Below are 27,621 nucleotides of genomic sequence, written 5' to 3' on the forward strand. Positions count from 1 at the left end.
ATGTAAACGCTGAGAAGAAGGCAGCTTTTTGTAGAGCTAACTGACAGTTTCAGACCACCACTGTCTGAAAGTGTGGTAGCAGTAAGGGCTCAGCTGTTGAGGTAGTTGACTAGGAATCAGGAGGCCTTTGGTTCAGACCTCACCACTGCCAGTATGCCACTGTTGGGTCCTTGAACATGGCCATTTACCCTTAATTGTCTTGGAATGTATTCAATCACAACTGTTAAGTCGCGTTGGATAAAAGGCATCTGCTAAATGCCGTAAATGTAGCACTAGTAGAAACTAGTAACAACAACCTGGCTCCTAACACCTATTAAACAGGCTGAGGAACATCTTCTTTCCCAGAGCTGTGGCCTCCATCACACCCCTACCCATCCAGACAAAGAACACACCTCAGGACTGAAAAAGACTGAGCATGCACCTACACACACACAAACACACTCATACACACTATGGCTCACACACGGACTATGTAGTATTTGCACACATATTCAGTGTTTATTATTTGATATTTAAAACTACAATGTTAATTTACTTAAGCAGAGTGTAAACATTTTATTTTCAGAATGTAATTTTCTAAATTGGAGAGGCCATGCGAAATTTTATTGCACCTGTGTATAGTGTAACAATAGTGACAATAAAGATTCTATTTTATTCTACTATAAGGTGGTATTTCATTGGATTTTTGGCAAAGAAGTGGGATAAAGCAATTAGCCATGTATATGAACTTTTATTTTGAAATACTTCACTGCGCTTTAATAAAAGTGTGGTTGCGTTCAAGATATAACGTCACACCATGTTCCCTACAAAGTGCAAATTGTATTTTTACACACCCAGCTCACCTGGTCTGCATATTTTTATAATACAAACTTTATAATACTGTTATTTTATAAGGGAACAGAATTTGTTAAGATTGTTTCTTTATACATTAATTTTATAGCCCTGAACTGTACTAAGTAGTGTACTACATAGTAAATATAATGTGATTTGGGACATACAGCGACTTCCATCGCGTTCTCTACCTGTTTTTAGACAAACCCTATTTCCTGTTACCGGATTGGTTAAAATTTTGCACACTGAAACAGTCAGCGAATAGAAACGCGCGTTATCTGACATATTAGCCAATCACAGATTAAAGGGGCGGATCCTACCCGAGAACGGGTGGGGAAAAAACAAGCAAGTCCCTGTCAACAAGCAAGATGGCAGCACACACGAGCGTCCTGCGGCTTTGCTTTAGTGACATATTAAATATCCATTTAAAGACGTTCACAGCGGGTCTGAGGAGATGTTCGGCCCGGTCGTGTGATTCGACTCGGGAGGAATTTAGTGCGAAACATGTGCGTCGGACATTTGTGGAGTTTTTCAGGGAGGAATATGGGCACAGAGAGGTACCGTCCTCACCTGTCAGACCCAGAGGAGACCCGAGCCTGCTGTTCGTCAACGCCGGGATGAACCAAGTAACGTACACGTCATATAAATCTCTTTATTTTGCTTTATTAAACCTTTTCATGTGAAAATTATTCCTAAATTAGTTTTTTTATGGCTTAAAGATGCATTAAGAGTCGTGTACATGCCACACTTTCCTCACAAATTCTGGAAACAAACCATTTACACTCGCCGGTAGATTTATCAAGTCAAATCAGCCCCCACGTTGTTTCTAAGGATGTGCGTATACTAAACATTACGGTAATAGCGTCTGGTAAAACTGATCAAAAAAAAATGTCACTGACGACGTGAACGTGACCACATCACTTATAAATATATCAGTTAAAAATATATAAATATATCAGTAAAAAAAAATGCCTTTATTTAAAAATGATACATCAAAATTGCTTGATATTAACTGAGTGACATCTACAGATGGTGTACTATCATTATAAAGTGGAATTATTGTGTGGAACCTAGAAAATTCTTTTTAATAACAGTATGAATCGAAAATAATAGAATTATTACAATATAAAATGCCTTTATTAAAAAATGACACATCAGAATTGCTTGATAATAACTGAGTGACATCTACAGATGGTGTACTATCATTATGAAGTAGAATTGTTCTGTGGAAACTAGAGAATTGCTTTTAATAACTGTCTAGATTGAAAATAATGGAAATTTGACAATATAAAGGCCTTTATTTAGAAATGACACATCAGAATTGCTGTCAGGTTAATACCAACTCTTTTTTTTTAAAGCTTGAAATTGTATCCCTAATACAGTTTGCAGGAAGAAATGGGTTTATTTATTTTTTCATTTTTAACTGGTATATGTATATATTTTTTTAATTGATAAATGTATATGTTTTTAACTGATACATTTATATTTGTTTAACTGATATATTTATATATTTTTAACTGATACATTTATATATTTTAACTGATATATGTATATATATTTTAACTGATACATTTATATATTTTAACTGATATATGTATATATATTTTAACTGATACATTTATATATTTTAACTGATATATGTATATATATTTTAACTGATACATTTATATATTTTAACTGATATATTTATATTTTTTTACTGATACATTTATATATTTTTAACTGATATATTTATATATTTTTTAACTGATACATTTATATATTTTAACTGATATATTTATATATTTTTTTACTGATACATTTATATATTTTTAACTGATATATTTATATATTTTTTAACTGATACATTTATATATTTTAACTGATATATTTATATATTTTTTTACTGATACATTTATATATTTTTAACTGATATATTTATATATTTTTTAACTGATACATTTATATATTTTAACTGATACATTTATATATTTTTAACTGATATATTTATATATTTTTTAACTGATATATTTATATATTTTCACTGATATATCTATATATTTTTTAACTGTTTTCTATATTTTTTAACTGATACATTTATATATTTTTAACTGATATATTTCTGTATTTTTAACTGATATATTTCTGTATTTTTAACATATTTATTTATATATTTTAACTGATACATTTATATATATTTTAAATGATATATTTCTATATTTATAAGTGATGTGGTCACGTTCAGGTCGTCAGTGACTTTTTTTGATCAGTTTTACCAGACGCTATTACCGTAATGTTTAGTATACGCACATCCTTAGAAACAATGTGGGGGCTGATTTGACTGAGCATTTCGAAGTGGAGGCTGGCTTATCAGGTGAAGTAACAGAGTTCCATACAATTTTTCTACAGACTTGACAAACACCATTGTGACCAGTCAACAGCTGGACCAGTTTTATAAGAAGCTGCGAGGGGAACTTACCTGCATTTTAATCCTTGTTTGGTTTAATTAGAGTGTGAAATTTTACTTCAAAAAAGTCACTATTCACAGACAGACGTACTGTACGGAATACTGTTACTAGCAACAGTAATCCGTACAGCATACTTTATTTAATTCCAAGGTAAATATCAAGGTGATCCCAGTCAATACACTGTCCTTTACATCAAAATTCCAGCATAAAGTGCCTCCCCTGTTGCTGTCTTCTATCTATGCTTATTTCAGTATTATAAGAAACACATAATTTTGTAATATACAATGACTGACTGTATCTCCTTTGTCCTGCACACTTTGTCTACTTTGTTTATCAATGAAATGAACCTCCAGAGGGCCATCAGACATTGTACAAGGTCATCTGAGACGTGAACGCATAGAAACCATGAGCATTGATATGTATGTTGCTGCTATAACAGCCTCGACTCATTTTCCACTACATTTTGAAAAACAATTTCTTACTTTTGCAGAATCAGTAAGCTTGGGAACTAATTTTGGGTTTGTTCCATGTCATTCCATGTCAAATAGTGCATGTTACCTTGTTGTAGGTTTGTAACTGTTTCATTTTTCTGCAGTTTAAGCCGGTGTTGCTGGGCTGCGCTGACCCGCGCAGCGAGATGGCATCTTACCGGCGAGTGGCGAACAGTCAGAAGTGCGTACGAGCCGGAGGAAAGCACAACGACCTGGAGGACGTGGGCAGAGACGTGTATCATCACACCTTCTTTGAGATGCTGGGAAACTGGTCATTCGGGGATTACTTTAAGGTATGAAGGGAGTGTTACTGTGCACAGGCAAGTGAGCTTTACATTACCAAGATTTCTGAACACAGCGTTTAGTGTTAGCAACATAACATAATGGCTAGATACGGATTCGTGGCGGTTTGTGTAATAACAGAATCTTTCGTGTTCAGGTGGAGGCTTGCACGATGGCATGGCGCTTGTTAACAGAGGTGTACAGGATTCCAGCTGAGCGGCTCTATATGTCGTATTTTTCCGGTGACGCAGCGAATGGTCTACCTGCAGATGAAGAGACGCGACAAATCTGGCTCAACCTCGGGTACGACCATTTAAATCTTTGTTACATGCCGCTCAGGTGGCGCAGCGGTAAAAAGAAACGCGCTGCAACCAGGGCTGGATTCTGAGAAGCGTGGTATCGAATCCAGCCTTGCTTTACCGGTTCGAAGCTGAGTGGCTATATGAGCAACGATTGGCCGGTTGCTCATGTGGGGGGTGGGACAAAGAACCGGATGTGGGTCTCTCTCTGTCAGAATGCGATTGCGTTCTCTGCCGGCTGATTGGAGGCGTTTACACAGAGATGGGAGAGGGTGCCCTTAGGGTGTGTCTCTCCGCATGCAACGCTAGGTGGCGTTTTTTTTTTTAAGATAACATTTTTTTTATTTTTTTTATCTTTGTTACATAATAGGTCTGTACACAGGTGAGTTGAGTTTTAGGAACCCAAGTTCATTCTGCTTAACATACAACATACAAAATATGTACATTATATTAATCGTCCTCTAAAAATTTATATTTATAGTGATTTTTTTTTTACTTTTACCCAGTGTGCACCAGGATCACGTCCTTCCGTTTGGAATGAAGGATAATTTTTGGGAGATGGGTGAGACGGGACCTTGCGGCCCGTGCACCGAGATCCACTACGACCACGTTGGAAACAGGAACGCATCAGCGCTCGTCAACATGGACAGTCCAGATGTGGTGGAGATCTGGAATCTGGTGTTCATGCAGTACAACCGGTAAATCCGCACTATACGATATATTACTGTGTCATTTATGGAGAGCTGATAAGAGCTAATATTGGTCACCGAAAGTGTAGCTGTTTGTATCGATAACAGCCTCCACTCTTCCGGGAAGGTTTTCTACAAGAATTTCCACATGTGCCCGTGGGGATTTGTGCCCTTTTAGCTAAAAAAGCATACCTAGAGTCAGTAGCTTTAGTCAAAATCCTTGATCACCACATATCTGTAAGACTTTAAACCCCCAAGCTCTGCAATTTTGTTAGTAGTTGGGATGGACAGTCCTGGTCCTGGGGGTCAAAACCAGATGCAGACAGATAAGCAAACATATTGAATATTAACGTAGATATTTTCGTTTCAAAATCAAGTGGGTGTGTAAACTCACTGTGAGTGTGTGTGTGTGTGTGTGTGTGTGTGTGTGTTTGTAGGGAGAGTGACGGAGGTCTGCGTCCCCTACCTCAGTGCAGTGTGGATACTGGAATGGGGCTGGAGAGGCTTGTAACAGTGCTACAGGGGAAACGCTCAAACTACGACACGGACCTTTTCACTCCCCTGCTGTCTGCAATCCATCAGGTCTCTGATTTGTATTGTTTGGTCAAATTACATTAATTACATGGCACATGGGTGATGCATCGGCCTAACGCACTAGCCCACCGTCGCTGAGATCCGAGTTGGAATCTTAGCTGTGCTATTGACTGGACTGGCGCCTACATAAACACGATTGGCTGTGGCTGATGAGAGGGTGGTCGAAAGGGTTCCTCACTGCTGCTGCCAAATCAAACATTCATCTCTTCCAGAACCGATAAAAGGGGGTCTAGAAAAAATGCTGTGTTATCAGGCAATGCCTTTGTGTGTGTGTGCAGTATAGCAAGGCTCCAGCCTACGCAGGCAGGACGGGCGAGGCAGATACAGGACGGCTGGACATGGCGTACCGCGTAGTCGCAGATCACGTTCGCACGCTGTGTGTGTGTATCGCTGACGGAGTGTATCCGGGAATGAGCGGAGCAGAGTAAGAACACACCAGCAACCTTTCTATACATACCAAATATGGGCATACAACAGTCTCTAAAATGTAACACTAAGCATCCAGTGAGCAGCAGTTCAGCTGGTGAAAAGTGCCTCATAATGTGGGAAGTTAGTGCTAAAATGTGCTTGTATTCTCAGGCTGGTTTTGCGGCGCATACTTCGCCGCGCTGTCCGCTTTTCTACAGAAGTGCTGCGGGCTCCGGAGGGGACGCTGGCCAGCCTGGTGCCCACTGTAACCCACATCCTGGTGAGTTGTAACACACCTGGTTTAAAAACACACTGTTTAACCAAAAATATGTAGACGCCCGACCGTTAGCTTGTTGGCCGACCTATTTCAAAATCACTGTAACAGCTTCCAATTTTCTGGGAGGAATATACACAAGGTTTTGTGGAGTGTGTCTGTGTGAATTTGTGTCTGGTCACAAATTCCAAACAGCATGATTGAGGTCAGGTTGGACAAGAAGGCTTGGCTAGCCTTCTAATAGACATTCCAATTCAGGGCTGTGCTCTGTGAAGGCCGCTAAAATTCCTCAGTGCCAAACCTTGTCCTTTATGCATTTTGTTTTGTGTACAGGAGTACAGTCACGTTGGAACATGCCTTTTCTAAACTACTGCCACAAAGTTGGAAGCTTAACGTGACAAACACTTGAATGTAATAATTATAGGGGTGTCCTTATACTTTTGGTTATATAGAATGACATTATGGATGGCAAATAAAGGCATCTTATCACAGTCAAAATATGGCACAGTTATAGACCCTAAAATATTTGATACTTTAATGCTACCCCCTCATTTTCAACCTTTACACCAACTCAACACACCAACACTGAGGCTTTGTCTGTAATCCTTGCTGAGACTGGGGAATACAGAGCAGCTGTGTCTGAGGAAGGGAGGGTAATACTCAATAAATGATGTTGAATTGTAAAAAGAATCTCTTCTCTGGCTTTCACGCAGGGCGACGCTTATCCAGAGCTGCATGCAGAACGCGAGAGGGTGAGTTTAAGAGATTTGACATGATTTCAGTACCTCGCATGGATGCATTCACCCTGTGTTCACACAGTCAGAGACACGACAAAGCCACCTGCTGTCATTCATTTTCAGTTAGAGCTGGAGATTTCGAGAGTGCGCCAGTCCATCGCAGGGCAGACACACACACACACACACACACACACATACACACATAAACACACCCATTCACCTATAGGGCAATTCAGTGTCTCCAATTTACCTGACTGCATGTTTTTGGACTGTGGGAGGAAACCGGAGCTCCCGGAGGAAACCCACGCAGACACGGGGAGAACATGCAAACTCCACACAGAAAGGACCCGGCCCGCCCTGTCTGGGGATCGAACCCAGGACCTTCTTGCTGTGAGGTGACAGTGCTACCGCCCAGGAGTGAAGTCATGTGGTGATAACCAATAGGAATAAAGCGTTGAGCAAAGTGCTGTGCACATTATTTACACCACCATTTAGATAATAGTCCCTGCTAGAGAAAGAAGGGAAACACATTCTCATGGTTTCAAACGTCCGCAAAGTCAATAGACGCAGTTTTCTTGTCGTGTTGACTGCACAGACAGTAATGGACTATGCAGCGCTGAAATTATAGACAAGCAACTTCCCTCCAGGATTTTTATTTTTACCGAGAACACCTCAGCATATAGCAATAGCCAGCAGTTTGGCAGCATATAAACCATGGTATGAACACAGGGTCACATGATAAATGACAAAGTGAAGCACAAGATGCTCATTATCTGAATGAGGCCTAAAACACATGTCTTTTACTTGAAAAGATTGTGAATGTTCTTCTTTAATGTCCGTATGTGCTCCTTTTTGTCTTTCCCTCTAGATCATGGAAATCATAAACCTGAACGAGGCGCAGTTTCTCTCGTCTCTGAAGCAGGGCAGGAGAGTGATCGACAGGACGCTGAGCAAGATGGATGAAGACGCTGTCCAATTTCCAGGTAAAGCACACGCAGGACAGTTCTTAAAAATGCTAGCCCATGACTATCAAGATCTCAGGCTATAGAGTTCGAATCCCAGACGGTGCCGTTCGGCCTGGTCAAGCATCCAAATGGCATTAATACATATTTGTAGAACTTCCAGTGGCGCGGTGGGAAACACACTAGCCCACTACCACTGAGATCCAGGGTTCCAGAGCCACTTCTCATTTTAATTTGACATTTCATTTGGGAAATTTGTTAGGCCGTGCAACTACATTCAGCTTTTTGCTTAGTTTAATTAAGGTTGTGGTTGTTTTGAAGCTGAGATTTAATCTTCTAATGATGTTTTTCTTATCCCCAGCCATGGTGGCCTGGTCACTGCACAGGAACTTGGGTTTCCCCCTGGACCTCATTGACCTCATGATAGAGGAGCGCAACATGACTGTGGATAAACCTGGAGTGGAGCAGCTCGCAGCCACACAGGAGAAGGTGACCTAACATGGAACGTTAGAATGTTGAAAAGCTTTATAACTGCTTTATTGCACTATAGGGCAAATGTATGTGGACACCCTGCTAATTAAGTTAAAGTTCTGTTAATATAGCCACAATCATTTGTTAAGAGGTGTTTAAAGTCAGTTCATTTATGGAAACAGTTTGTGGAAGGCCCGGAACTGCCTGCCCTTGAGTCCTGACGTCAACCCTATTGAACACCCTTGAGATGAATTGGACCATCCACTACAAGCCAGGCCTTTATGTCCATCAATGTTCATTTGACTGAATGGGTACAGATTCCCACAATTCACGCACCTTTAGTCGTAAAAAGTTTCTACTCTATATTAATGCTCATGGCTTTGGTATGCAATGTCCACCGAGCAATGTCCACATACTTTTGGAAATAAATTTTTTTTTCATGTTTTACCACCACTTTATTCTAGTTAGGGATGCAGTGGGCCCAGTTTCCCCTGAATCACTGGGTGCAATTTGATAACACACGTGGGGCCTTGGCCATCACTCCCTATCCTTTTCCAGACATAGCCAGCTCTGTGTGTGAACACCCAACTGGTTGATCTCACCATTGGGGATTCAAACCCTGGATCCCAGCACTAGAAGGCAAGCATAATTTAACACGGCGCCATTTGAGTGCCCATATTTGGGCAGCTTGTCAAAAAATTAAGAATAAACTTTGACTTGGCTGGACAGTCTTGTCCAGATAGAAACCGCTGATCATCTGGGATTGCTGCAGTAATGCGGTTGTAAAGCTAACTCCAGGCGCTCATTAGTGTTCATACTGTTCTGTAGTTGCAGAGTCAGACTGATGGGGGCGCTGCAGAGCAGGGGCTCCACCAGGACCTACAGAGTCTGGCTGAGCTTCAGAGCAGAGGAGTTCCTCACACCGACGACTCTCCAAAATACAGCTACAGCCTGCAGCATGACTGCACTTACAGTATGCACCACCTTAAATTTTGTTTACCTGAATTTTGTTTGGCTGAATACCACTGTTCCATGTGCTTTTTAATCACTGCAGTCAAATTAGCCCTATTTATATGAACACGGAGACATCACCAGTAATTAAACCCAACTCTCTGACTGTATTTTTCTCCCCTGCTTTCAGGATTTCCTCCATGTAAAGCCTCAGTGTTGGCGCTGTACAGCGATCATGGCTTGGTGTCTGAAGTGGAAGAGGGTCAGCGCTGTTCGGTGCTGCTTGACCGAACGTGTTTCTATGCCGAGCAGGGCGGCCAGATGCACGACCAGGGATACTTCACCAAAGATGGACTGCAGGTCGCTGTCATGTTTATACTTGTTTTGTACAAATTGCACATATAGAAATGCTACCCATGTCCGTGTATGGAATGTATTTCAACTCGGTAAGCCAAGCTGGGTGTTGGGTGTATCTAATAAAAAATTATGTGGTCACGTGACCATGAGATTCTTGAACATATTATTCTAAAGTGAATCCATGTGCATTAATATGGAGCTGGCACTGAGTTCCTCCACACCAGTTGCATCCAACTTTGTGCATGGTCATGTTGGACCAGGAAAGGGCCATCCCTAAACTGTTACCACAAAGTCAGAAGCTTATCATTTATTTGATATAATTATATAATCAGAACGAATGGTGATCAAAAAGAGCCGAATTACCACACGCCCCCTCCGACACACGTCTGATCTGCGGCCACTTCTTATCACCTGACAGTGTTGGGTATTGTGTATATAGAGCCACTCTAAGCTCCATGTGGACCCCCCCCCCCCCCCACACACACACACACACACACACACACTCACACTTTTCAGCTGGGTCTTTTTCACGCTACTTTATTTGTGTGTTTGTGTTTTTCAGGATGTGCTGTTCCCTGTACAGTGTGTACGTTCGGCCGGTGGCTACGTGGTTCACGAGATCACTGCAGCTGAGGCTCTGAGAACTGGAGACCAGTTGCAGCTTCATGTAGATGAGGTACACACACAAATTGTGTAATCTTAAGGTCCTCAACATAATAGGCATAAGAGTCTAATAAACACTATTATTTATGTACACCTGATACCACATTCGTTATATTAATCTTGTGTTTCTGTGCGTGTGTGTGTTTGTGCCGCTGCCGTAGGCTCAGCGTTTGGCTTGTATGGTGAAACACACAGCTACCCACATGCTGAATTTTGCCCTGCGAGAGCTGCTTGGGCCGGAGGTTGTTCAGCGAGGCTCGCACGTCACCGCCGACCGCCTACGCTTTGACTTCAGTTCCAATGTAACGCACATTCTACACCTGATCCACCTCTGTTGCAATGTGCGCTCACAGTGTGCCTACCTAGTTAGGTGCAGAGTTTAAAATACATCGTAAAAAAGTCAAAATAATCAGCCGTAAAGCTGTTGAAAAGAGGTATGAGGAATTAAAGAATAAATCGAGACAAAGGATAAATGGTTTTATGTATGTGGGCACCTGAATGAGCTGATGCTGTCGTATATAGGTGGCGCCACTGGCTCATTATGGCTCATAATGATTGGATCATAGTAATGATTGGATTTTATTGTACAGCTTAATATTCATTTTTTCTGCTCTGTGTGTGCAGGCCTCTCTGAGTGTAGCACAGCTACAGGTGGTGGAACGGATGGTTCAGGACATCATCCAGCAAAACGACATGGTTCACACCCAGGAAATCCCATTAATCCAGGCCAGTGAGATTTCAGGGCTGAGGACTGTTGATGAGGTGAGTTATGCGTGAGTTTTTCATTTCATTGTCATCGACGGCTTAATACGGGTAAGACTGGGCAAAAATATCCTGGACGTTAATGCCTAATGACCCTTGTGCGGCTTAACATGATTTGTGTTACTCTGAGACGTTAAGCTGTGGTCATGCTGAGAATAACAAAGCCAGAAATGTTCTGCTGTTGTGGCTTGGTTAGCATTTTACAGTCTGTTTAAGTCATTATAATGAAGTAATTTCTCATAAGAAACTATACAGTCTTGGTTTTTGTTTGATGTCTGTGTGTTTCCGTGGCAACTTGCAGGTTTATCCTGACCCGGTTCGTGTCGTGTCTGTGGGCGTCCCCATCTCCGAGCTGCTGAGTGAAAACGCATGCAAACGCACCTCTGTCGAGCTCTGCTGTGGCACGTAAGCCTATTAACTGCAAAGCATTTTCTTCCTAATGATTTTGTTATTAATATTCATAATACTCTTGAATTGAAACTTCAGATGTTAAATGGTTTGACAGGCATTTGCTGCGGACAGGAGGAATCCAGGACCTGGTGATCGTCTCTGAGCGCCAGATGGTGAAGGGCATCAGCCGTGTCGTTGCAGTGACTGGGGATGCTGCCAAAAAGGTGAGATGCCAGTGGTCAAGTGGTCAAAAAAACATCCAGTGTTACTGTCCACAGTCAAGCAAGCTTTGCATCTCTATGCACGGCAAATTATTTTAACCCAGCAGATCATGAATGATCAATATCATGAATGGATGTTTGTTTAATCATGTTTAATCATTTAGTCAATACAAAATTCCAGAAATTATTTGACCTTTAATTGAACTTTAAATCACTGTTGTCTGACCCTTAGGCCCGGGAGGCGGGGCAAACTCTGCTGCAGGAGGTAGAGTCTCTGTCGGCTCGCATCACAGATGACCACAGCGCCTCACTGCTGACCACACAGAGGCTTTCCAAAGAGGTCGGCCTGCTAACAGATGTACGTATGCTCTGTCAATTCTGTGTGATCCTCAGTTCTAGATTCCAGCCATTTAAAATCTGTCTGTCTGTCTGTGTGTCGGGGTGTGTTCGTATGGCTGTGTATCCATGTGCCTGTGTGTGTGCGTGTGTGCGTGTGTGTGTGTGTGTGTGTGTGTGTGTGTGTGTGTTTTCCAGGCTGTTGAGGGAACCCCTATCCCACAGTGGCAAAGACGAGAACTACAGACTCGACTGAAAGCTTTACAGAGAAGCACCAACACAAGCATCAGGAAGCTGGAACTCAAACAGGTAACGTTCACACATATTAATTAGTTCAGTCTTACACAGACACTGTGAGAGAAATGTAATCATTAGGAAAAAATATACGCCAAAAAGCTTTGAACCAAACAACAGCACAGTTAGGAGCAACCTGTTAAGATTCTTTATTTTAGTGTTAAGGATTTTTTAAGCAGTCATGCATGACATCCTGTTTAACTGGGATATACACGTACATATATGAGATGGCACTGAGGCCACTTATTTAACCGTAATTAGTATGTTGTGGTGGCGCTGACCGAAAGACGGGAGAGGAAGCTGGAGTGGGCGGAGATAAAGATGCTGCGATTCTTATTGGGAGTGATGAGGATAGACAGGTGTCCAAGTAATTTTGGCAATAAACTGTGTCAGCTATGATTAAAAGACTCATTGCATTGCCAGTGATCGCTCTGTTACATGTTGCTGTAAATCATCAGCTGTTTACACACTTTAAGGTTAAGGACCTTGCTTTCTAGCTACCACTGCTTTGTATGTTTAGAGTAAAGGTTTTTGGTGCATTGCCAAAACCTTGTATAACTTGTTTAATTAATACTGTGTGTGTGTGTGTGTGTGTGTGTGTGTGTTACTCTGTAGGCAGTGGCTAAGGCGAAGGAGCTGCTGAACAAGCACTCGAGCAAAGCTGTGCTGGTGGATATGCTGGACTCGGACTCCATATCTGTAAGATCATTGTCATTTATTGTTGGTATTTAGAAAATACACATTTATGTATAACACACACACACACACACACACAGGGTATTTTGGAAATCGTCGCTATAAACCAATAAAAGCTCACCAGCGCCTTTCCCCCTAACGCAGTTAATTAACGACGAATTCACTGATTTCAGAGGGAAGTGTGTATGTTTAATTTGGCTGTAATGATTAAGTATAAAATGTTCTCATTAGGATTATTCACTGGTAGAGTGGCCTCTTCCATAACTCCAAAAAGGAGGATGTCAAACCCCAAACAGGAGGGCGTAACAGTCAGGATAGTGTCTACAGCACACAAAATTAAATTAAACTAAAACCTTAATTTATATGTTTATTATTCAACATATCCTGCATCTTTAAAGCACTGCTGTGTTGTAATTGTGCAGGTGGTGATGAAGACTGTGAACCAGCTGAGTGAGCGAGCTCCACACACCCTGGTCATGCTCCTCTCTCACGTTCAGCCATCAGGACGAGTGCTCTGTGCATGCCAAGTGCCCAAGGTATGCATCAACATTTTATTGTGCTGTGCTTGTGCTGGACTCAAGATCTCTTGTGATTTGGTCAGTGACAACAGACTGCTGAGAGCTTCTAAATGCAGTCTGCCATTTTTTTCCGCTTTAAAAAACTAGCTACATAAGCTCTGTTAGTAGAGGGTTAATCTAGTTCATATTTGGCACTTGTAATGTCTAATTATGGTAACAATCAGTAAATTTTTTGTAACCTGCCAGATTTTCCATGGGTCATTTGAGAATGAGAACAGTGGGATCATGGAAAAAGACTTTAGAGCCGTTTGCTGTTGGGACATACTTCATTACACACTTTGTTGGTTTGTGTTGGTTCATGTAGGATCAGACAGCCATCTCTGCGAGCGAATGGGCTCTGGCCGTTTGCAGCCGCTTGGGCGGGAACGCTGGTGGCTCGGCGACCGTTGCTAAGGGGGTCGGCACGGCGACGGATACCGCCAACCTACAGGAGATGCTGCGCTGGGCTGCAGAGTTTGCACACGCCAAACGCTAATACACACACAACAGAGGTCATAGCAGGTGCTGATAAACAAGCAAGCTGCAACCAAGCACGCATTTTTCTACAGGTTGTAAATCTCAAACTGTATTTATTTAATCCTGGTTGCTCTGAAAATGTAAATAATGTAAATGACTGAAAGCGTGACTTGCTTAGTTTCTTTGTTTTAAAAGGTTTGTTCTGTTTTGTCAAAGGTTTGTTCAGGGAGAACATTAAATATTTTTGTATGTTTTGGATGAACGGGCTTTTTTTTCATACATTTAACAATATGTTAATCACAACCGTCATAATCTTTAACTTATTCTGCTTCCATCAACTGCTTTGGTTTTACTGGGAAACACTGGACACAGGGCAGGAGTTCTTTGGACAGGACAGCAGTCCATCGCCAGCCCGTAGCCAATCGTGTCTGTGTAGGGATTCAGTGTTTTCATTCATTACATTACATTTTCGGCATTTAGCAGACGCTTTTATTCAAAGCGACTTACAGTACTGTGACAGTATATTGTCTAAGCAATTGAGGGTTAAGGGTCTTGCTCAAGGGCCCAACAGTGGCAACCTGGCAGCGGTGGGGTTTGAACAAGCGACCTTTCAATTACTAGTCCGGTACCTTAACCACTAGGCTACAACTGCGCTTTAGTCAGTACTTTGCAGCCACAGAGTATCAATAAAATAAAAGCAGGGTCCATTAAGACAGGGGTGGTCAAACTTTTTGTCTTAAGGGCCACACTGGGTTTAATTTTTTTTATTTATTTTTTATTTATATTTTTTCCCCCAGTCTAGTCGTGTCCAATTACCCTGAGTGCGTCCTCTATACTGATTCGACCCTTCAACGCTGACTAAGGACGCCTCTCAACTGACTTGCGCCCCCTCCAGCATGTACAGTCAGTACAGACTGCACTTTTCACCTGCACGAGTCGAGTTCATACACTTGACGAACACTGTGTATGGAGGGCCACACCCCCATCAGCATTATTCCTCGGCCCTGTGCAGGGGCCGCAGTCGCACCAGTTATGAGGACCCATGATCCGACTTTCTTACCCTCTAACCCTGAACAACAGCCAATCGTTGTCCATACAGCCGTCCAGCCTAGTCGGAAAGGCAGAGCTGAGATTCGATACAATGTATTCGAAACCCCAACTCTGGTGAGCTAGCGTACTTTTACCGCTGCGCCAGCTGAGCGACCTGGGTTATAAAATTTGACAGGTAGTTTGCCCATCACTACATTAAGACCTTGTTGTGGTTAAACTGTAGCAGCCAGCACTGAGGCCTGACCTCGGTGCTGAGTGTGAGTTCTGTTTATCCCGCAGAAAATGTTTTCTTTCTGGATTGAACTTTGCATTTCTGGTGGATGCAAATTGATCAGATATTAAGACTGGTTGTAACTTCACTAGTAACCTAAAATTTGACCAGTGATTTAATATAAAAGCCAAATGTTTTTTTTTTACTTTCTCTCTTTCACTCATTGGACACATTTTACCACTCGGTCCATTCAGCTGTTCTTCTTATCCTGTGATCTGATAGGTGGACTTTAGTCGCCTACCCACCAGCTTGAAACATATTTGGACGTTTGCTATGATGTGGATATCAGGACAAGAAAATTATTCAAACATGGTGTGTTTGGTCGTTGTTATGTTGGTGTGTTCAGCTTTGGCTCAGAGAGGTGCTACTAAAGAGAGTGTTACTGGTCATTCTGGTGATTTTAAAGAAACTGGTGCTTCTGAGAGCCTTGGTGGAACTGGGGAAACTGCACTTTCTGACAATTCTGCTGAGGCTGTGGGAACTGGGGATTCTGGGGATGGTTCTTGCAAGTTTTCTGGGACAGGAGAACCTGGTTGTCCCAGGCATTTTGGTGGCCCAGGACAAACCGGCAGGTTGCTTGTGGTGCCGATGGATGGTAGTCATTGGACAGGGTTGAAGGCGGTGGCAGAGGAAATGGGTCGCAGAGGCCACTCTGTGCTGGTGCTGATACCAGAAGTCAGCTTGCTTTTGGACTCTGGGAAACATTACAGCACCAAAAAGTTTGCTGTGCCCTATAAGAAGGATCTAATCAACAAAATAACAGCAGGCATCACCCATCAACTGAGTGGCACTAATGAAGGTCTGATTGAGAGAGTCTCAGATCTCCTAAACCACATCATGACCATAATGAACTTTATGCTTTCTACCTCTGAAAGTATATTTTTTAACGAGGAGCTGATGGAGTTCCTAAGGAAAGAGGAGTTCGATGCAGTACTGACAGACCCAGTAATGCCCACTGGCGCAATCCTTGCCTTCAATCTGTCTCTACCCGCGGTCTACATGCTTCGTGGGATGCCATGCGGGATGGAGGCTAAAGCAACAGGCTGTCCCGACCCCCCATCCTACGTCCCCCGCTTTTATACCAAACACACCGACCGCATGTGCTTCAGCGAGCGGGTTGTGAACACGTTAGTGTATTTTTTTGAGCCAGTCATGTGTAAGCTGTTTTGCTGGCAGTTCGAGGACGTGGCGTCGCGGTTCATGCAGCGCAGTGTGAACCTGATGGAGATCCTGAACACGGCTGCGGTTTGGTTACTGAGGTCTGACTTCACCATGGAGTTCCCCAAACCGCTGGCACCCAACATGGTGTTAATCGGGGGATTGAACTGTGCTGTCAGCAGCCCTCTGGAGCCTGTAAGTGATACAAACTCTTATTTATCTTATTTTATTATAAGTACCCACAAATAGAAACAAGACATGATCAATTAAATAAAGATAAATGACACAATAATGTAAAACTCAAAGTAAATAAACACCCATTTCAAATAAAACAATGCAGGTGGAAGTTTGGCTGTCTCACTACCGTTCAGCCTGTACAAACCTGATTCCAAAAGTAATTGGACAGTACAAAAATCAACATAAAACAAACAGCAGTGATTTTTTTTTTTTTGGTAACTTTTTAAACCTAATTTTAATAAAAAATGCTGTGTATATATATATATATATATATTAGGGCTGTCGAAGTTAACGCGATAATAACGCATTAACGCGATCTCAATTTAACGCGATTTAAAAAAATAGTGCCGTTAACGCAAATTCTATTTGGCCCTGCGAGTCATCCGTAGTTCATGTTGAGGCTTGCCACCGTTTTTCATTTGCGGTTTGTTAACATAATGTAACCGAGCGTGTAGTGATGCACTCGCTTAATAAAGAAATAAATACACGCTATATTCACAAGTTGTCGGGAGCAGAACACTTTTATTAATTCCTTCTGTTACGGTACCGGACAGCTGGAGTCATCGCGTTAGCCAAGCATGCTAGTCCATGAACTATGGAAGCCCCAAGGGTCAAAACACACTCAATTCGTGTAGAAACGTCCATCAATTGTCACGATACAACCACAGAAAAGTCTGTTACAATAACTACGCCTTATCCCACCTAAAGCACCGCTGATCTACAATGTTTGGAGAAATTCTAACCTACAATCTGACATTTATACGAAGTCAAGGGTCTCTGCTGGATAGAATTACTGCCTAGTATGTGAGTGAATAAAACTCCCTTACAGTTTTCTCTTGTCCCAGCAGTTTTTAACATAAGTACATTTAGCATAAAATGTGTTCACCATTTTAATTGTAACATTTCACTTAAAAATCCCTGTTTTCTTCTTTTTTTTTAAAAATGTGATTAATCGCGATTAACTATATGAAATTATGAGATTAATCGCGATTAAAATTTTTAATCGTTTGACAGCCCTAATATATATATATATATATATATATATATATGTGTGTGTCTGTGTGTCTGTGTGTCTGTGTGTGTGTGTGTGTAGGACTTTTTAAAGTTTGTAGAAGAAGCAGAACATGGAATTATTGTTTTCTCACTCGGCACTTTCGTGCCCAAGATACCCGAGGAGAAAGCTGCTATTTTCTTCCAGGCATTTAGCAGAATTCCTCAGAGGGTAACAAACATCTAAACACTCATAAAATACACATTATTGCATTAACACATCCCATAGGATTTACATTTACTGTGTGTGTGTGTGTTCAGGTTCTGTGGCGATACACAGGTAAATATTCAGAAAAAGTTCCTGATAATGTAAAGCTGATGAACTGGATTCCACAAAATGATCTGCTTGGTAAGTCACCAGTGCACACTTGTGGTAAACACTGAGAGTTCCTTCATTAACACACACTTGTGGTTAACACTGAGAGTTCCTCCAGTTAACACTGAGAGTTCCTTCATTAACACACACTTGTGGTTAACACAGAGTTCCTTCATTAACACACACTTGTGGTAAACACTGAGAGTTCCTTCATTAACACACACTTGTGGTAAACACTGATAGTTCCTCCATTAACATACACTTGTGGTTAACACTGAGAGTTCCTCCAGTTAACACTGAGAGTTCCTTCATTAACACACACTTGTGGTAAACACAGAGTTCCTTCATTAACACACACTTGTGGTAAACACTGATAGTTCCTCCATTAACATACACTTGTGGTTAACACTGAGAGTTCCTCCAGTTAACACTGAGAGTTCCTTCATTAACATACACTTGTGGTAAACACTGAGAGTTCCTTCATTAACACACACTTGTGGTAAACACTGATAGTTCCTTCATTAACACACACTTGTGGTTAACACTGATAGTTCCTTCATTAACACACACTTGTGGTTAACACAGAGTTCCTTCATTAACACACACTTGTGGTTAACACTGAGAGTTCCTTCATTAACACACACTTGTGGTTAACACTGAAAGAGTTCCTTTATTAACGTAATCATCTGTTAATCACTAAGATTCTTTCAATAATACAGACTTACGTTAAACATTGAGAGATTCCTTTATTAACCCAGACTTCTGTTAATCACTGAGAGAGTTTCTTCATTAACACAAACCTCTGTTACACACTGATAACTCCTTCATTAACACACACTTCAGTTAATCATTGAGAGTTCCTTCATTAACACAGACCTGTTAAACCCTTTTTTCCTCATTGTTTATCACTAAAGGTCACCCTAATACACGGGCATTCATCACTCACGGTGGCACACACGGCATCTACGAGGGAATCTGCCACGGCGTTCCGATGCTTATGATGCCACTCTTTGGCGATCAGGGTGATAACGTTCACCGAACGGTCTCTCGTGGAGTGGGCGTGGCCTTGAACTTTTACAATATCACAGTTGACGTGCTGTTAGATGCCCTTCATGACGTCATCAATAACAGCAGGTACGTTTTCCCAAAAAATATTATTATAAACAAGAACTGTTTTATTCTTTGTGCCCATATAAATAGGGCTAGCTTGTCTGTTTTAAAGCCCATTTAAAAGCACATGAAACTGATTATGCACCATTATTTCTGGACATACAGTGAATTCAGACCCCTTGACCTTTTTAGACGTATTGTGTTGTGCGTTTAATTTTGAATGGATATAATATTGGATATTGGACATATGAATGGACATATTGGGTCTGTTTATAAAAACCTAGTGAGCTGCCCTGCTGCCTACTGCTTACCTAGGCAGCTGCATAAGTAGGGAGGATTCTAATAAGCCATCAATTTATAAGGCAGATTTTTTTGACACACTACTTAGACAGCGATTGCGGTCCAGTGTTGTTTTGGCTGTATGCTTTGGCTCACTGTTGAAAGTCACCCAGTTATTCAGTTTTGTATGCGTTCTTGAGGAGGTTGCAACAGCATCTGAATCTGTCTCGTACCTAATATTACCTGGTTATGTCTGATTACATGTAATAAAAGTGATTTATATCTGCTTTTCAGACAATCTGATTACCTTCTCTGAATTTCTGTCTTGCAGTTACAAAGAAAGAATGATGAAACTATCAGCTCTTCATAACGATCGTCCAGTACAGCCGCTGGATCTCGCAGTCTACTGGACAGAATACGTAATGAGGCATAAAAGTACAGACCATCTACGATTGGCTGGGCATGATCTTTATTGGTTCCAGTATCACAGTCTGGATGTTCTCGCATTCCTGCTGGTTGTCGTGGTGATTGTTATAACAGTGATGATTAAATGTTGTGCAGCAAGTTTGAGATGCTGCAGGAAACTACAGAAGAGAAAACAGGAGTGAATTTGAACTAAACACTTGACTGTAATTATAAATAGTGTGATTTAAAGAACACTGTGTCTGATGTCTCACGATAATCATTAGTGTTTAATGTGCATTTTATATCATGTGATTTGCTTTTTACAATACTAATTCATCTTATTTCAGTCCTGTCCTTTCATTATGTTTATTCCCTCTGTATGTGCACTTTTTAGGTTGCCTCTCTAAACAAGAAGGTCCACAATGTGTTTTCTATATTTCTCCGCTGCTTGTGTTAGTGCCTTGACCGTACAGTAGGAGATGCTGTTTCAGCCGTCTTCTGTCCTGTAGATGTCGGCTAATTGCGTCCATTAAGTTCCTAGTACAAGAAGTTTTGGCTCACCTGTTGTAAGGGTTGCGGTGTGTCCGGCCATAGGTTTGAGTGTGTGTGAATATGTGTATGTGTGTTTGCCCTGTGATGGACTGGCGACCTGTCCGGGGTGTTTTCTGCCTTTCGCCCAGTGAATCAGACAAACAACGTATAAATAAACACATTACTGTTTACTGATAGACCGTTCTGTTCCATGTTATTGCTTTAAAAGCATTGAAACGTTTATTAATTAAGATTAAAAAGAACCGGCTGTTTGTCAGTAATTTTGAACTAAAGAATTTTTAACATTAATTTACACTGAATTTAAAGTACATTAAAACTGTTCTAACATCTCCCTCTTGTGGAGGATCTTCCACCTGCTAAACAGGAATGAGTGAGTGGGTTCCATAAAAAAGAAGAAACACATAATGATGCATGTGTAGTTAATATTGTTAATAATACAGTAAATACTTGTTTTTATACTGTAAAATAAATCGATAGGGGTCTCTGACTTCAAAGGGTCTGAGAGCTTGAGAGAGCAGTCCATCGCCAGCCTGTAGCCAATTGTGTCTGTGTAAGGATTCAGTGTTTTCATTCAGTAGTCAGTACTGTGTGGCCACAGAGTATCAATACAATAAAGCCAGGGTCAATACATTAAGACAGGGGTGGGCAAACTTTTTGTCTTAAGGGCCACACTGGGTTTTAAAATTTGACAGGTAGTTTACCCACCTCTGCATTAAGACCTTGTTGTTGTTAAACTATAGCAACCAGCACTGAGGCCTGACCTCAGCTCCATCATATACTTTTGGGATGAACTGGAAAGTTGAGTTGAGTTGTTGTTGCTGCTGTAAAATATACAGACATGCTGGAAATCTCCTAAAACATGCCCAATCATTTTTAAGAAGTCGTGCAAATGAACTACACACCAGAGGGACGTGGTTTCCAGATTTCTGTTTATCCCGCAGAAATTGTTTTCTTTCTGGATTGAACTTTGCCCCATTTGATTGATTGATTGAATTTGATTGATTGATTTACTTTATTAATCCCCAAGGGGAAATTGTGGTGTCGCAGCAGCAATAATTACAAAAAACATCACACAATGACATTACAATAAGGTAAATAAAAGAATCAAAAAAATTAAGACAAAAGTAAATCTAAATATACTGTATATATATAAAGAAAGTAAAATATAATAATATAAAAAATAAGAATATAAAAACATCTAACAGGACAAGAACAGATGTTCTTATATTATTATATTTTACTTTCTGATGCTGATTTGCATCCAGCAGAAATCTAATATCTTAAATTGTAGATAGTACGACTGGTTGTAACTTCACTTAGGGTGCAAAATTGATCAGAACTGTAGTGACTTCATATAAAAGTAAGCTGACTTTTCTACTCACACATTTTACCACTCGGCTGTTTTTCTCATCTCTGGATCTGCGTCAATATGTGGACTTTAGTTACCTACTCACCAGCTTAAACTGTCTCTACACATTCTTTACTCTGCTTATGCACACACACACAACTCAAACGAAGAGACCTTATGTGGACATTTGCTATGATGTGGAGACCAGGACAAAGAAATTATTCAAACATGGTGTGTTTGGTTGTTGTTATGTTGGTGTGTTCAGCTTTGGCTCAGAGAGGTGCTACTAAAGAGAGTGTTACTGGTCATTCTGGTGATTTTAAGGAAAATTCTTTGACTGGAACTGGTGCTTCTAAGAGCCTTGGTGGAACTGGGGAAACTGCACTTTCTGACAATTCTGCTGAGGCTGTGGGAACTGGGGATTCTGGGGATGGTTCTTGCAAGTTTTCTGGGACAGGGGAACCTGGTTGTCCCAGGCATTTTGGTAAAACCGGGGGAACCAGTGGCCCAGGACAAACCGGCAGGTTGCTTGTGGTGCCGATGGATGGTAGTCATTGGACAGGGTTGAAGGCGGTGGCAGAGGAAATGGGTCGCAGAGGCCACTCTGTGCTGGTGCTGATACCAGAAGTCAGCATGCGTTTGGACTCTGGGAAACATTACAGCACCAAAAAGTTTGCTGTGCCCTATAAGAAGGATCTAATCAACAAAATAACAGCAGGCATCACCCATCAACTGAGTGGCACTAATGAAGGTCTGATTGAGAGAGTCTCAGATCACCTAAACCACATCATGACCATAATGAACTTTATGCTTTCTACCTCTGAAAGTATATTTTTTAACGAGGAGCTGATGGAGTTCCTAAGGAAAGAGGAGTTCGATGCAGTACTGACAGACCCAGTAATGCCCACCGGCGCAATCCTTGCCTTCAATCTGTCTCTACCCGCGGTCTACATGCTTCGTGGGATGCCATGCGGGATGGACGCCAAAGCAACAGGCTGTCCCGACCCCCCATCCTACGTCCCCCGCTTTTATACCAAACACACCGACCGCATGTGCTTCAGCGAGCGGGTTGTGAACACGTTAGTGTATTTTTTTGAGCCCGTCATGTGTAAGCTGTTTTGCTGGCAGTTCGAGGACGTGGCGTCGCGGTTCATGCAGCGCAGTGTGAACCTGATGGAGATCCTGAACACGGCTGCGGTTTGGTTACTGAGGTCTGACTTCACCATGGAGTTCCCCAAACCGCTGGCACCCAACATGGTGTTAATCGGGGGATTGAACTGTGCTGTCAGCAGCCCTCTGGAGCCTGTAAGTGATACAAACACAAACAGTGCAAACTCGTATCTTTGTTTATCTGATTTTATTATAAGTATCCACAAATAGAAACAAGACATGATCAATGAAATAAAGATAAATGACAGAATCGTGTATAAAGTGGCGTAAAAATGAACACCCACTTCATATAGTACAGTTAAAACAGTGCAGGTGGAAAATACCGTTCAGCCTGTATAAACCTGATTCCAAAAGTAATTGGACAGCACAACAATCTACATAAAAACAAACAGCAGTGATTTTTGCAACCTTTAAACCCCGTATTACATTAAAAACAATACATAAAACAATATATTTAATGTTTTAACCACATACATTACATACATTGGTTTTGTTTACATAGGCTAATACTGAATCTAACGGTTGACACACATTAAAAAAAATGACAGCCATTGTTTACCACTATGCTACAACTTTGTTTAACAATGTTTAACATTCGTGCTTGATAGAACACTTTAGCTTCCTAACAATATAAGTATTGACATTAATATGACAAGACAAAAGTAGTAACACCGACTGTCCATAAATGGAAGAAATTGATTATAGTGCATATAACTCTGTAGGTCCAAGGAAGGTTCTAGAAGTGCTTCTTAAATACAACAGTTTAAATTGTTGTATTCTTTAATGTTTTTTTCGTGTGTGTGTGTGTGTTTGTAGGACTTGTTAAAGTTTGTAGAAGAAGCAGAACATGGAATTATTGTTTTCTCACTCGGCACTTTAGTGCCCAAGATACCCGAGGAGAAAGCTGCTATTTTCTTCCAGGCATTTAGCAGAATTCCTCAGAGGGTAACAAACATCTAAACACTCATAAAATACACATTATTGCATTAACACATCCCATAGGATTTACAGTTTTTGTTTGTGTGTGTGTGTGTGTTCAGGTTCTGTGGCGATACACAGGTAAATATTCAGAAAAAGTTCCTGATAATGTAAAGCTGATGAACTGGATTCCACAAAATGATCTGCTTGGTAAGTCACCAGTGCACACTTGTGGTAAACACTGAGAGTTCCTGTATTAACACTGAACGTTTTTTCATTATCACACACACTTCTGTTAAATATTGAGAGATTCATTCATTAACACAGATTTCTGTTAAACTAACATAAGTCTCTGTTGATGACGGAACTTTCAAACACTGAATGTTCATTCATTAACACAGATGTCTGTTAAACATTGAGAGAGTTCCTGCATTAACACATACTGTATATGTGTTAAACTCTAAAAGATACGTCATTTGCACACACTTCTGTTAAACGCTGATTTTTGTTTAACACACAGAGTTCCTTCATTAACACACACACACTACTGTTAATCACTGATAGTTCCTGCATTAACACAGACTTATCTTGAACACTGAGAGTAATTCCTGCATTAGCACAGGCGTTTATAAAAACACTCAGAATTACTTCATTAACACAGACCTGTTAAACCCTTTTTTCCTCATTGTTTATCACTAAAGGTCACCCTAATACACGGGCATTCATCACTCACGGTGGCACACACGGCATCTACGAGGGAATCTGCCACGGCGTTCCGATGCTTATGATGCCACTCTTTGGCGATCAGGGTGATAACGTTCACCGAACGGTCTCTCGTGGAGTGGGCGTGGCCTTGAACTTTTACAATATCACAGTTGACGTGCTGTTAGATGCCCTTCATGACGTCATCAATAACAGCAGGTACGTTTTCCCAAAAAATATTATTATAAACAACAACTGTTTTATTCTTTGTGCCCATATAAATAGGGCTAGCTTGTCTGTTTAAAAGCCCATTTAAAAGCACATGAAACTGATTATGCACCATTATTTCTGGACATACAGTGGATTCAGACCCCTTGACCTTTTTAGACGTATTGTGTTGTGCGTTTAATTTTGAATGGATATAATATTGGATATTGGACATATGAATGGACATATTGGGTCTGTTTATAAAAACCTAGTGAGCTGCCCTGCTGCCTACTGCTTACCTAGGCAGCTGCATAAGTAGGGAGGATTCTAATAAGCCATCAATTTATAAGGCAGATTTTTTGGACACACTACTTAGACAGCAATTGCGGTCCAGTGTTGTTTTGGCTGTATGCTTTGGGTCACTGTTGAATGTCACCCAGTTATTCAGTTTTGTATGTGCTCCTGAGGAGGTTGCAATGGCATCTGAATCTGTCTCGTACCTAATATTACCTGGTTATGTCTGATTACATGTAATAAAAGTGATTTATATCTGCTTTTCAGACAATCTGATTACCTTCTCTGAATTTCTGTCTTGCAGTTACAAAGAAAGAATGATGAAACTATCAGCTCTTCATAACGATCGTCCAGTACAGCCGCTGGATCTCGCAGTCTACTGGACAGAATACGTAATGAGGCATAAAAGTACAGACCATCTACGATTGGCTGGGCATGATCTTTATTGGTTCCAGTATCACAGTCTGGATGTTATTGCATTCCTGCTGGTCGTCGTGGTGATTGTTATAACAGCGATGATTAAATGTTGTGCAGTAAGTTTGAGATGCTGCAGGAAACTACAGAAGAGAAAACAGGAGTGAATTTGAACGAAACACATCACTTTACTGTAATTAGTTATTGTGTGATTAAAAGAACACTGTGTCTGATGTCTCACGATGATTATTAGTGTTGAATGTGCATTTTATATCATGTGATTTGCTTTTTACAATGATAAAACACCTGCTGTTTTTAAATAGCCGGATTTGCAAAAATAAAGAATGTGTAAGACTATGTGGCATGGTGGGTATAACTGTCATCTGAAAAGCAAGAAGGTCCAGGGTTCGATTCTTGGATGGAGAAGTCCGGGTCTTTTCTGTATGGAGTTTGCTTGCTCTCCCCGTGTCTGTGTGGGTTTCCTCTGGGTGCTCCGGTTTCCTCCCACAGTCCAAAGACATGCAGTCAGGTTATTGGAGATACCAAAGTCCCCCTAGGTGTGTGTGTGTGTGTGTGTGTGTGTGTGAGAGAGAGAGAGAGAGAATGATGGACTGGCAACCTGTCCGGGTTGTTTCTGCATCTGGCCTGGTGAATCTGACCCACTGTGACCCTGAGTAGGATAAAGCAGTGGTAAAACAGACAATGACTGAGTGAATTTTCAAGACTGTGAATTCTAGTTGGCATTACTGTTCACTTTACAGACAGACCATTTTGTTCCATGTTATTGCTTTAAAATTATAGAGACGTTTATTAATTAAGAAGAATAATAACCTGCTGTTTGTCAGTTATTGTTTTGAATTAGAGGAATTTTAACATCAATTCACAGTGAATTTTAATAAAAGTACATTAAAACTTTCTAATATCTCCCTCTTGTGGAGGATCTTCCACCTGCTACACAGGAATGAGTAAGTGAGTGGGTTCCAGACAGATTTTTGAGGTGTTTTGCATCAAGAAAAAAAGAGAAAGAAACACATAATAATTTAAGTTTGCTTAATATTGTCAACATTCTTAGTAAATACTTGTTTTATATTGCAGACATCCCAAGTTGCAAAAACTCATTTCAGGGAGGTACCCCCGGACCTCGTCCCCGACCCCCCAAGCCCAAAAAAAAAAACCCACCTCTCGCATACACCAAAGGATATGGGTGATAACAGAACTTTTAGGAGCTGCTAACTGAGCTAATTGTTCGTGTCACAAACACATTAATGTGTACTGCATAGTGCACTATTTAGTGTGAAAGATAAGAGATTTATGTTCCCTACATAGTGCACTAGATTGTATATTAGAAAAGAATTTATGTTCCTTACTTAGTGCACTAGATAGTGTACTAGATAATAGACTTATGTTTCTTACATAATGCATTAGGTAGCATATTAGTTAATGGATTTAGATTCCCTACATAGTGTACTAAATTGTATATCAGATAACGGATTTATGTTCCCTACATAGTGCACTAAATTGTATATCAGATAACGGATTTATGTTCCCTACATAGTGCACTAGATAGTATTTTAGATATGAATTTATGTTACCTACGTAGTGCACTAGATAGTGAATTAGACAATTGGTTTAGGTTCCCTACATAGTGCACTAGATTGTATATCAGCTCACGGATTTATGTTCCCTACATAGTGCACTAGATAGTGTATTAGATAACGCATTCATGTTCACTACATAGTGCACTAGAAAATATAACTAGATGATGATTTGTGTTCCTTACATAGTGCACTAGATAGTGTATTACATAATGAATTATGTTCCCTACATAGTGCACTAAATTGTATATCAGATAACGGATTTAGGTTCCCTACATAGTGCACTGCATTGTATATCAGATAACGGATTTATGTTCCCTACATAGTGCACTAGATAGTATTTTAGATATGAATTT

At 40.8% G+C, this 27,621-nt stretch overlaps 3 protein-coding genes across 3 annotated transcripts; all 3 read left to right on the forward strand.

The window, feature by feature from the left end:
* Positions 1-1,199: 1,199 nt before the first annotated feature.
* aars2 (alanyl-tRNA synthetase 2, mitochondrial (putative)) lies at positions 1,200-14,413 on the forward strand. Its single transcript, XM_062989325.1, has 22 exons — positions 1,200-1,457; positions 3,874-4,062; positions 4,209-4,354; positions 4,857-5,048; positions 5,477-5,621; positions 5,912-6,057; positions 6,213-6,321; positions 7,029-7,067; positions 7,921-8,035; positions 8,376-8,503; positions 9,314-9,458; positions 9,627-9,796; positions 10,356-10,469; positions 10,618-10,758; positions 11,081-11,218; positions 11,520-11,623; positions 11,724-11,832; positions 12,062-12,187; positions 12,364-12,474; positions 13,075-13,158; positions 13,578-13,691; positions 14,038-14,413. The coding sequence occupies exons 1-22, from the start codon at positions 1,200-1,202 to the stop codon at positions 14,206-14,208; spliced, it is 2,994 nt and encodes a 997-aa protein (XP_062845395.1). The 3' UTR covers positions 14,209-14,413.
* A 1,324-nt stretch (positions 14,414-15,737) lies between these two features.
* Positions 15,738-20,797, forward strand: LOC134303941 (UDP-glucuronosyltransferase 1A1-like). Its single transcript, XM_062989417.1, has 6 exons — positions 15,738-15,886; positions 16,070-16,863; positions 17,999-18,127; positions 18,217-18,304; positions 19,186-19,405; positions 19,992-20,797. Exons 1-6 carry the CDS (start codon positions 15,784-15,786, stop codon positions 20,266-20,268), a joined length of 1,611 nt encoding a protein of 536 aa, XP_062845487.1. The 5' UTR covers positions 15,738-15,783; the 3' UTR covers positions 20,269-20,797.
* Positions 20,798-22,193: 1,396 nt separating this feature from the next.
* LOC134303961 (UDP-glucuronosyltransferase 1A1-like) lies at positions 22,194-25,943 on the forward strand. Its single transcript, XM_062989468.1, has 6 exons — positions 22,194-22,260; positions 22,477-23,270; positions 23,952-24,080; positions 24,176-24,263; positions 24,755-24,974; positions 25,561-25,943. The coding sequence occupies exons 1-6, from the start codon at positions 22,194-22,196 to the stop codon at positions 25,835-25,837; spliced, it is 1,575 nt and encodes a 524-aa protein (XP_062845538.1). The 3' UTR covers positions 25,838-25,943.
* Positions 25,944-27,621: the final 1,678 nt, after the last annotated feature.

The sequence above is a fragment of the Trichomycterus rosablanca genome, chromosome 27, assembly GCF_030014385.1.
Source record: "Trichomycterus rosablanca isolate fTriRos1 chromosome 27, fTriRos1.hap1, whole genome shotgun sequence".
NCBI classification, from domain to species: Eukaryota; Metazoa; Chordata; class Actinopteri; order Siluriformes; family Trichomycteridae; genus Trichomycterus; species Trichomycterus rosablanca.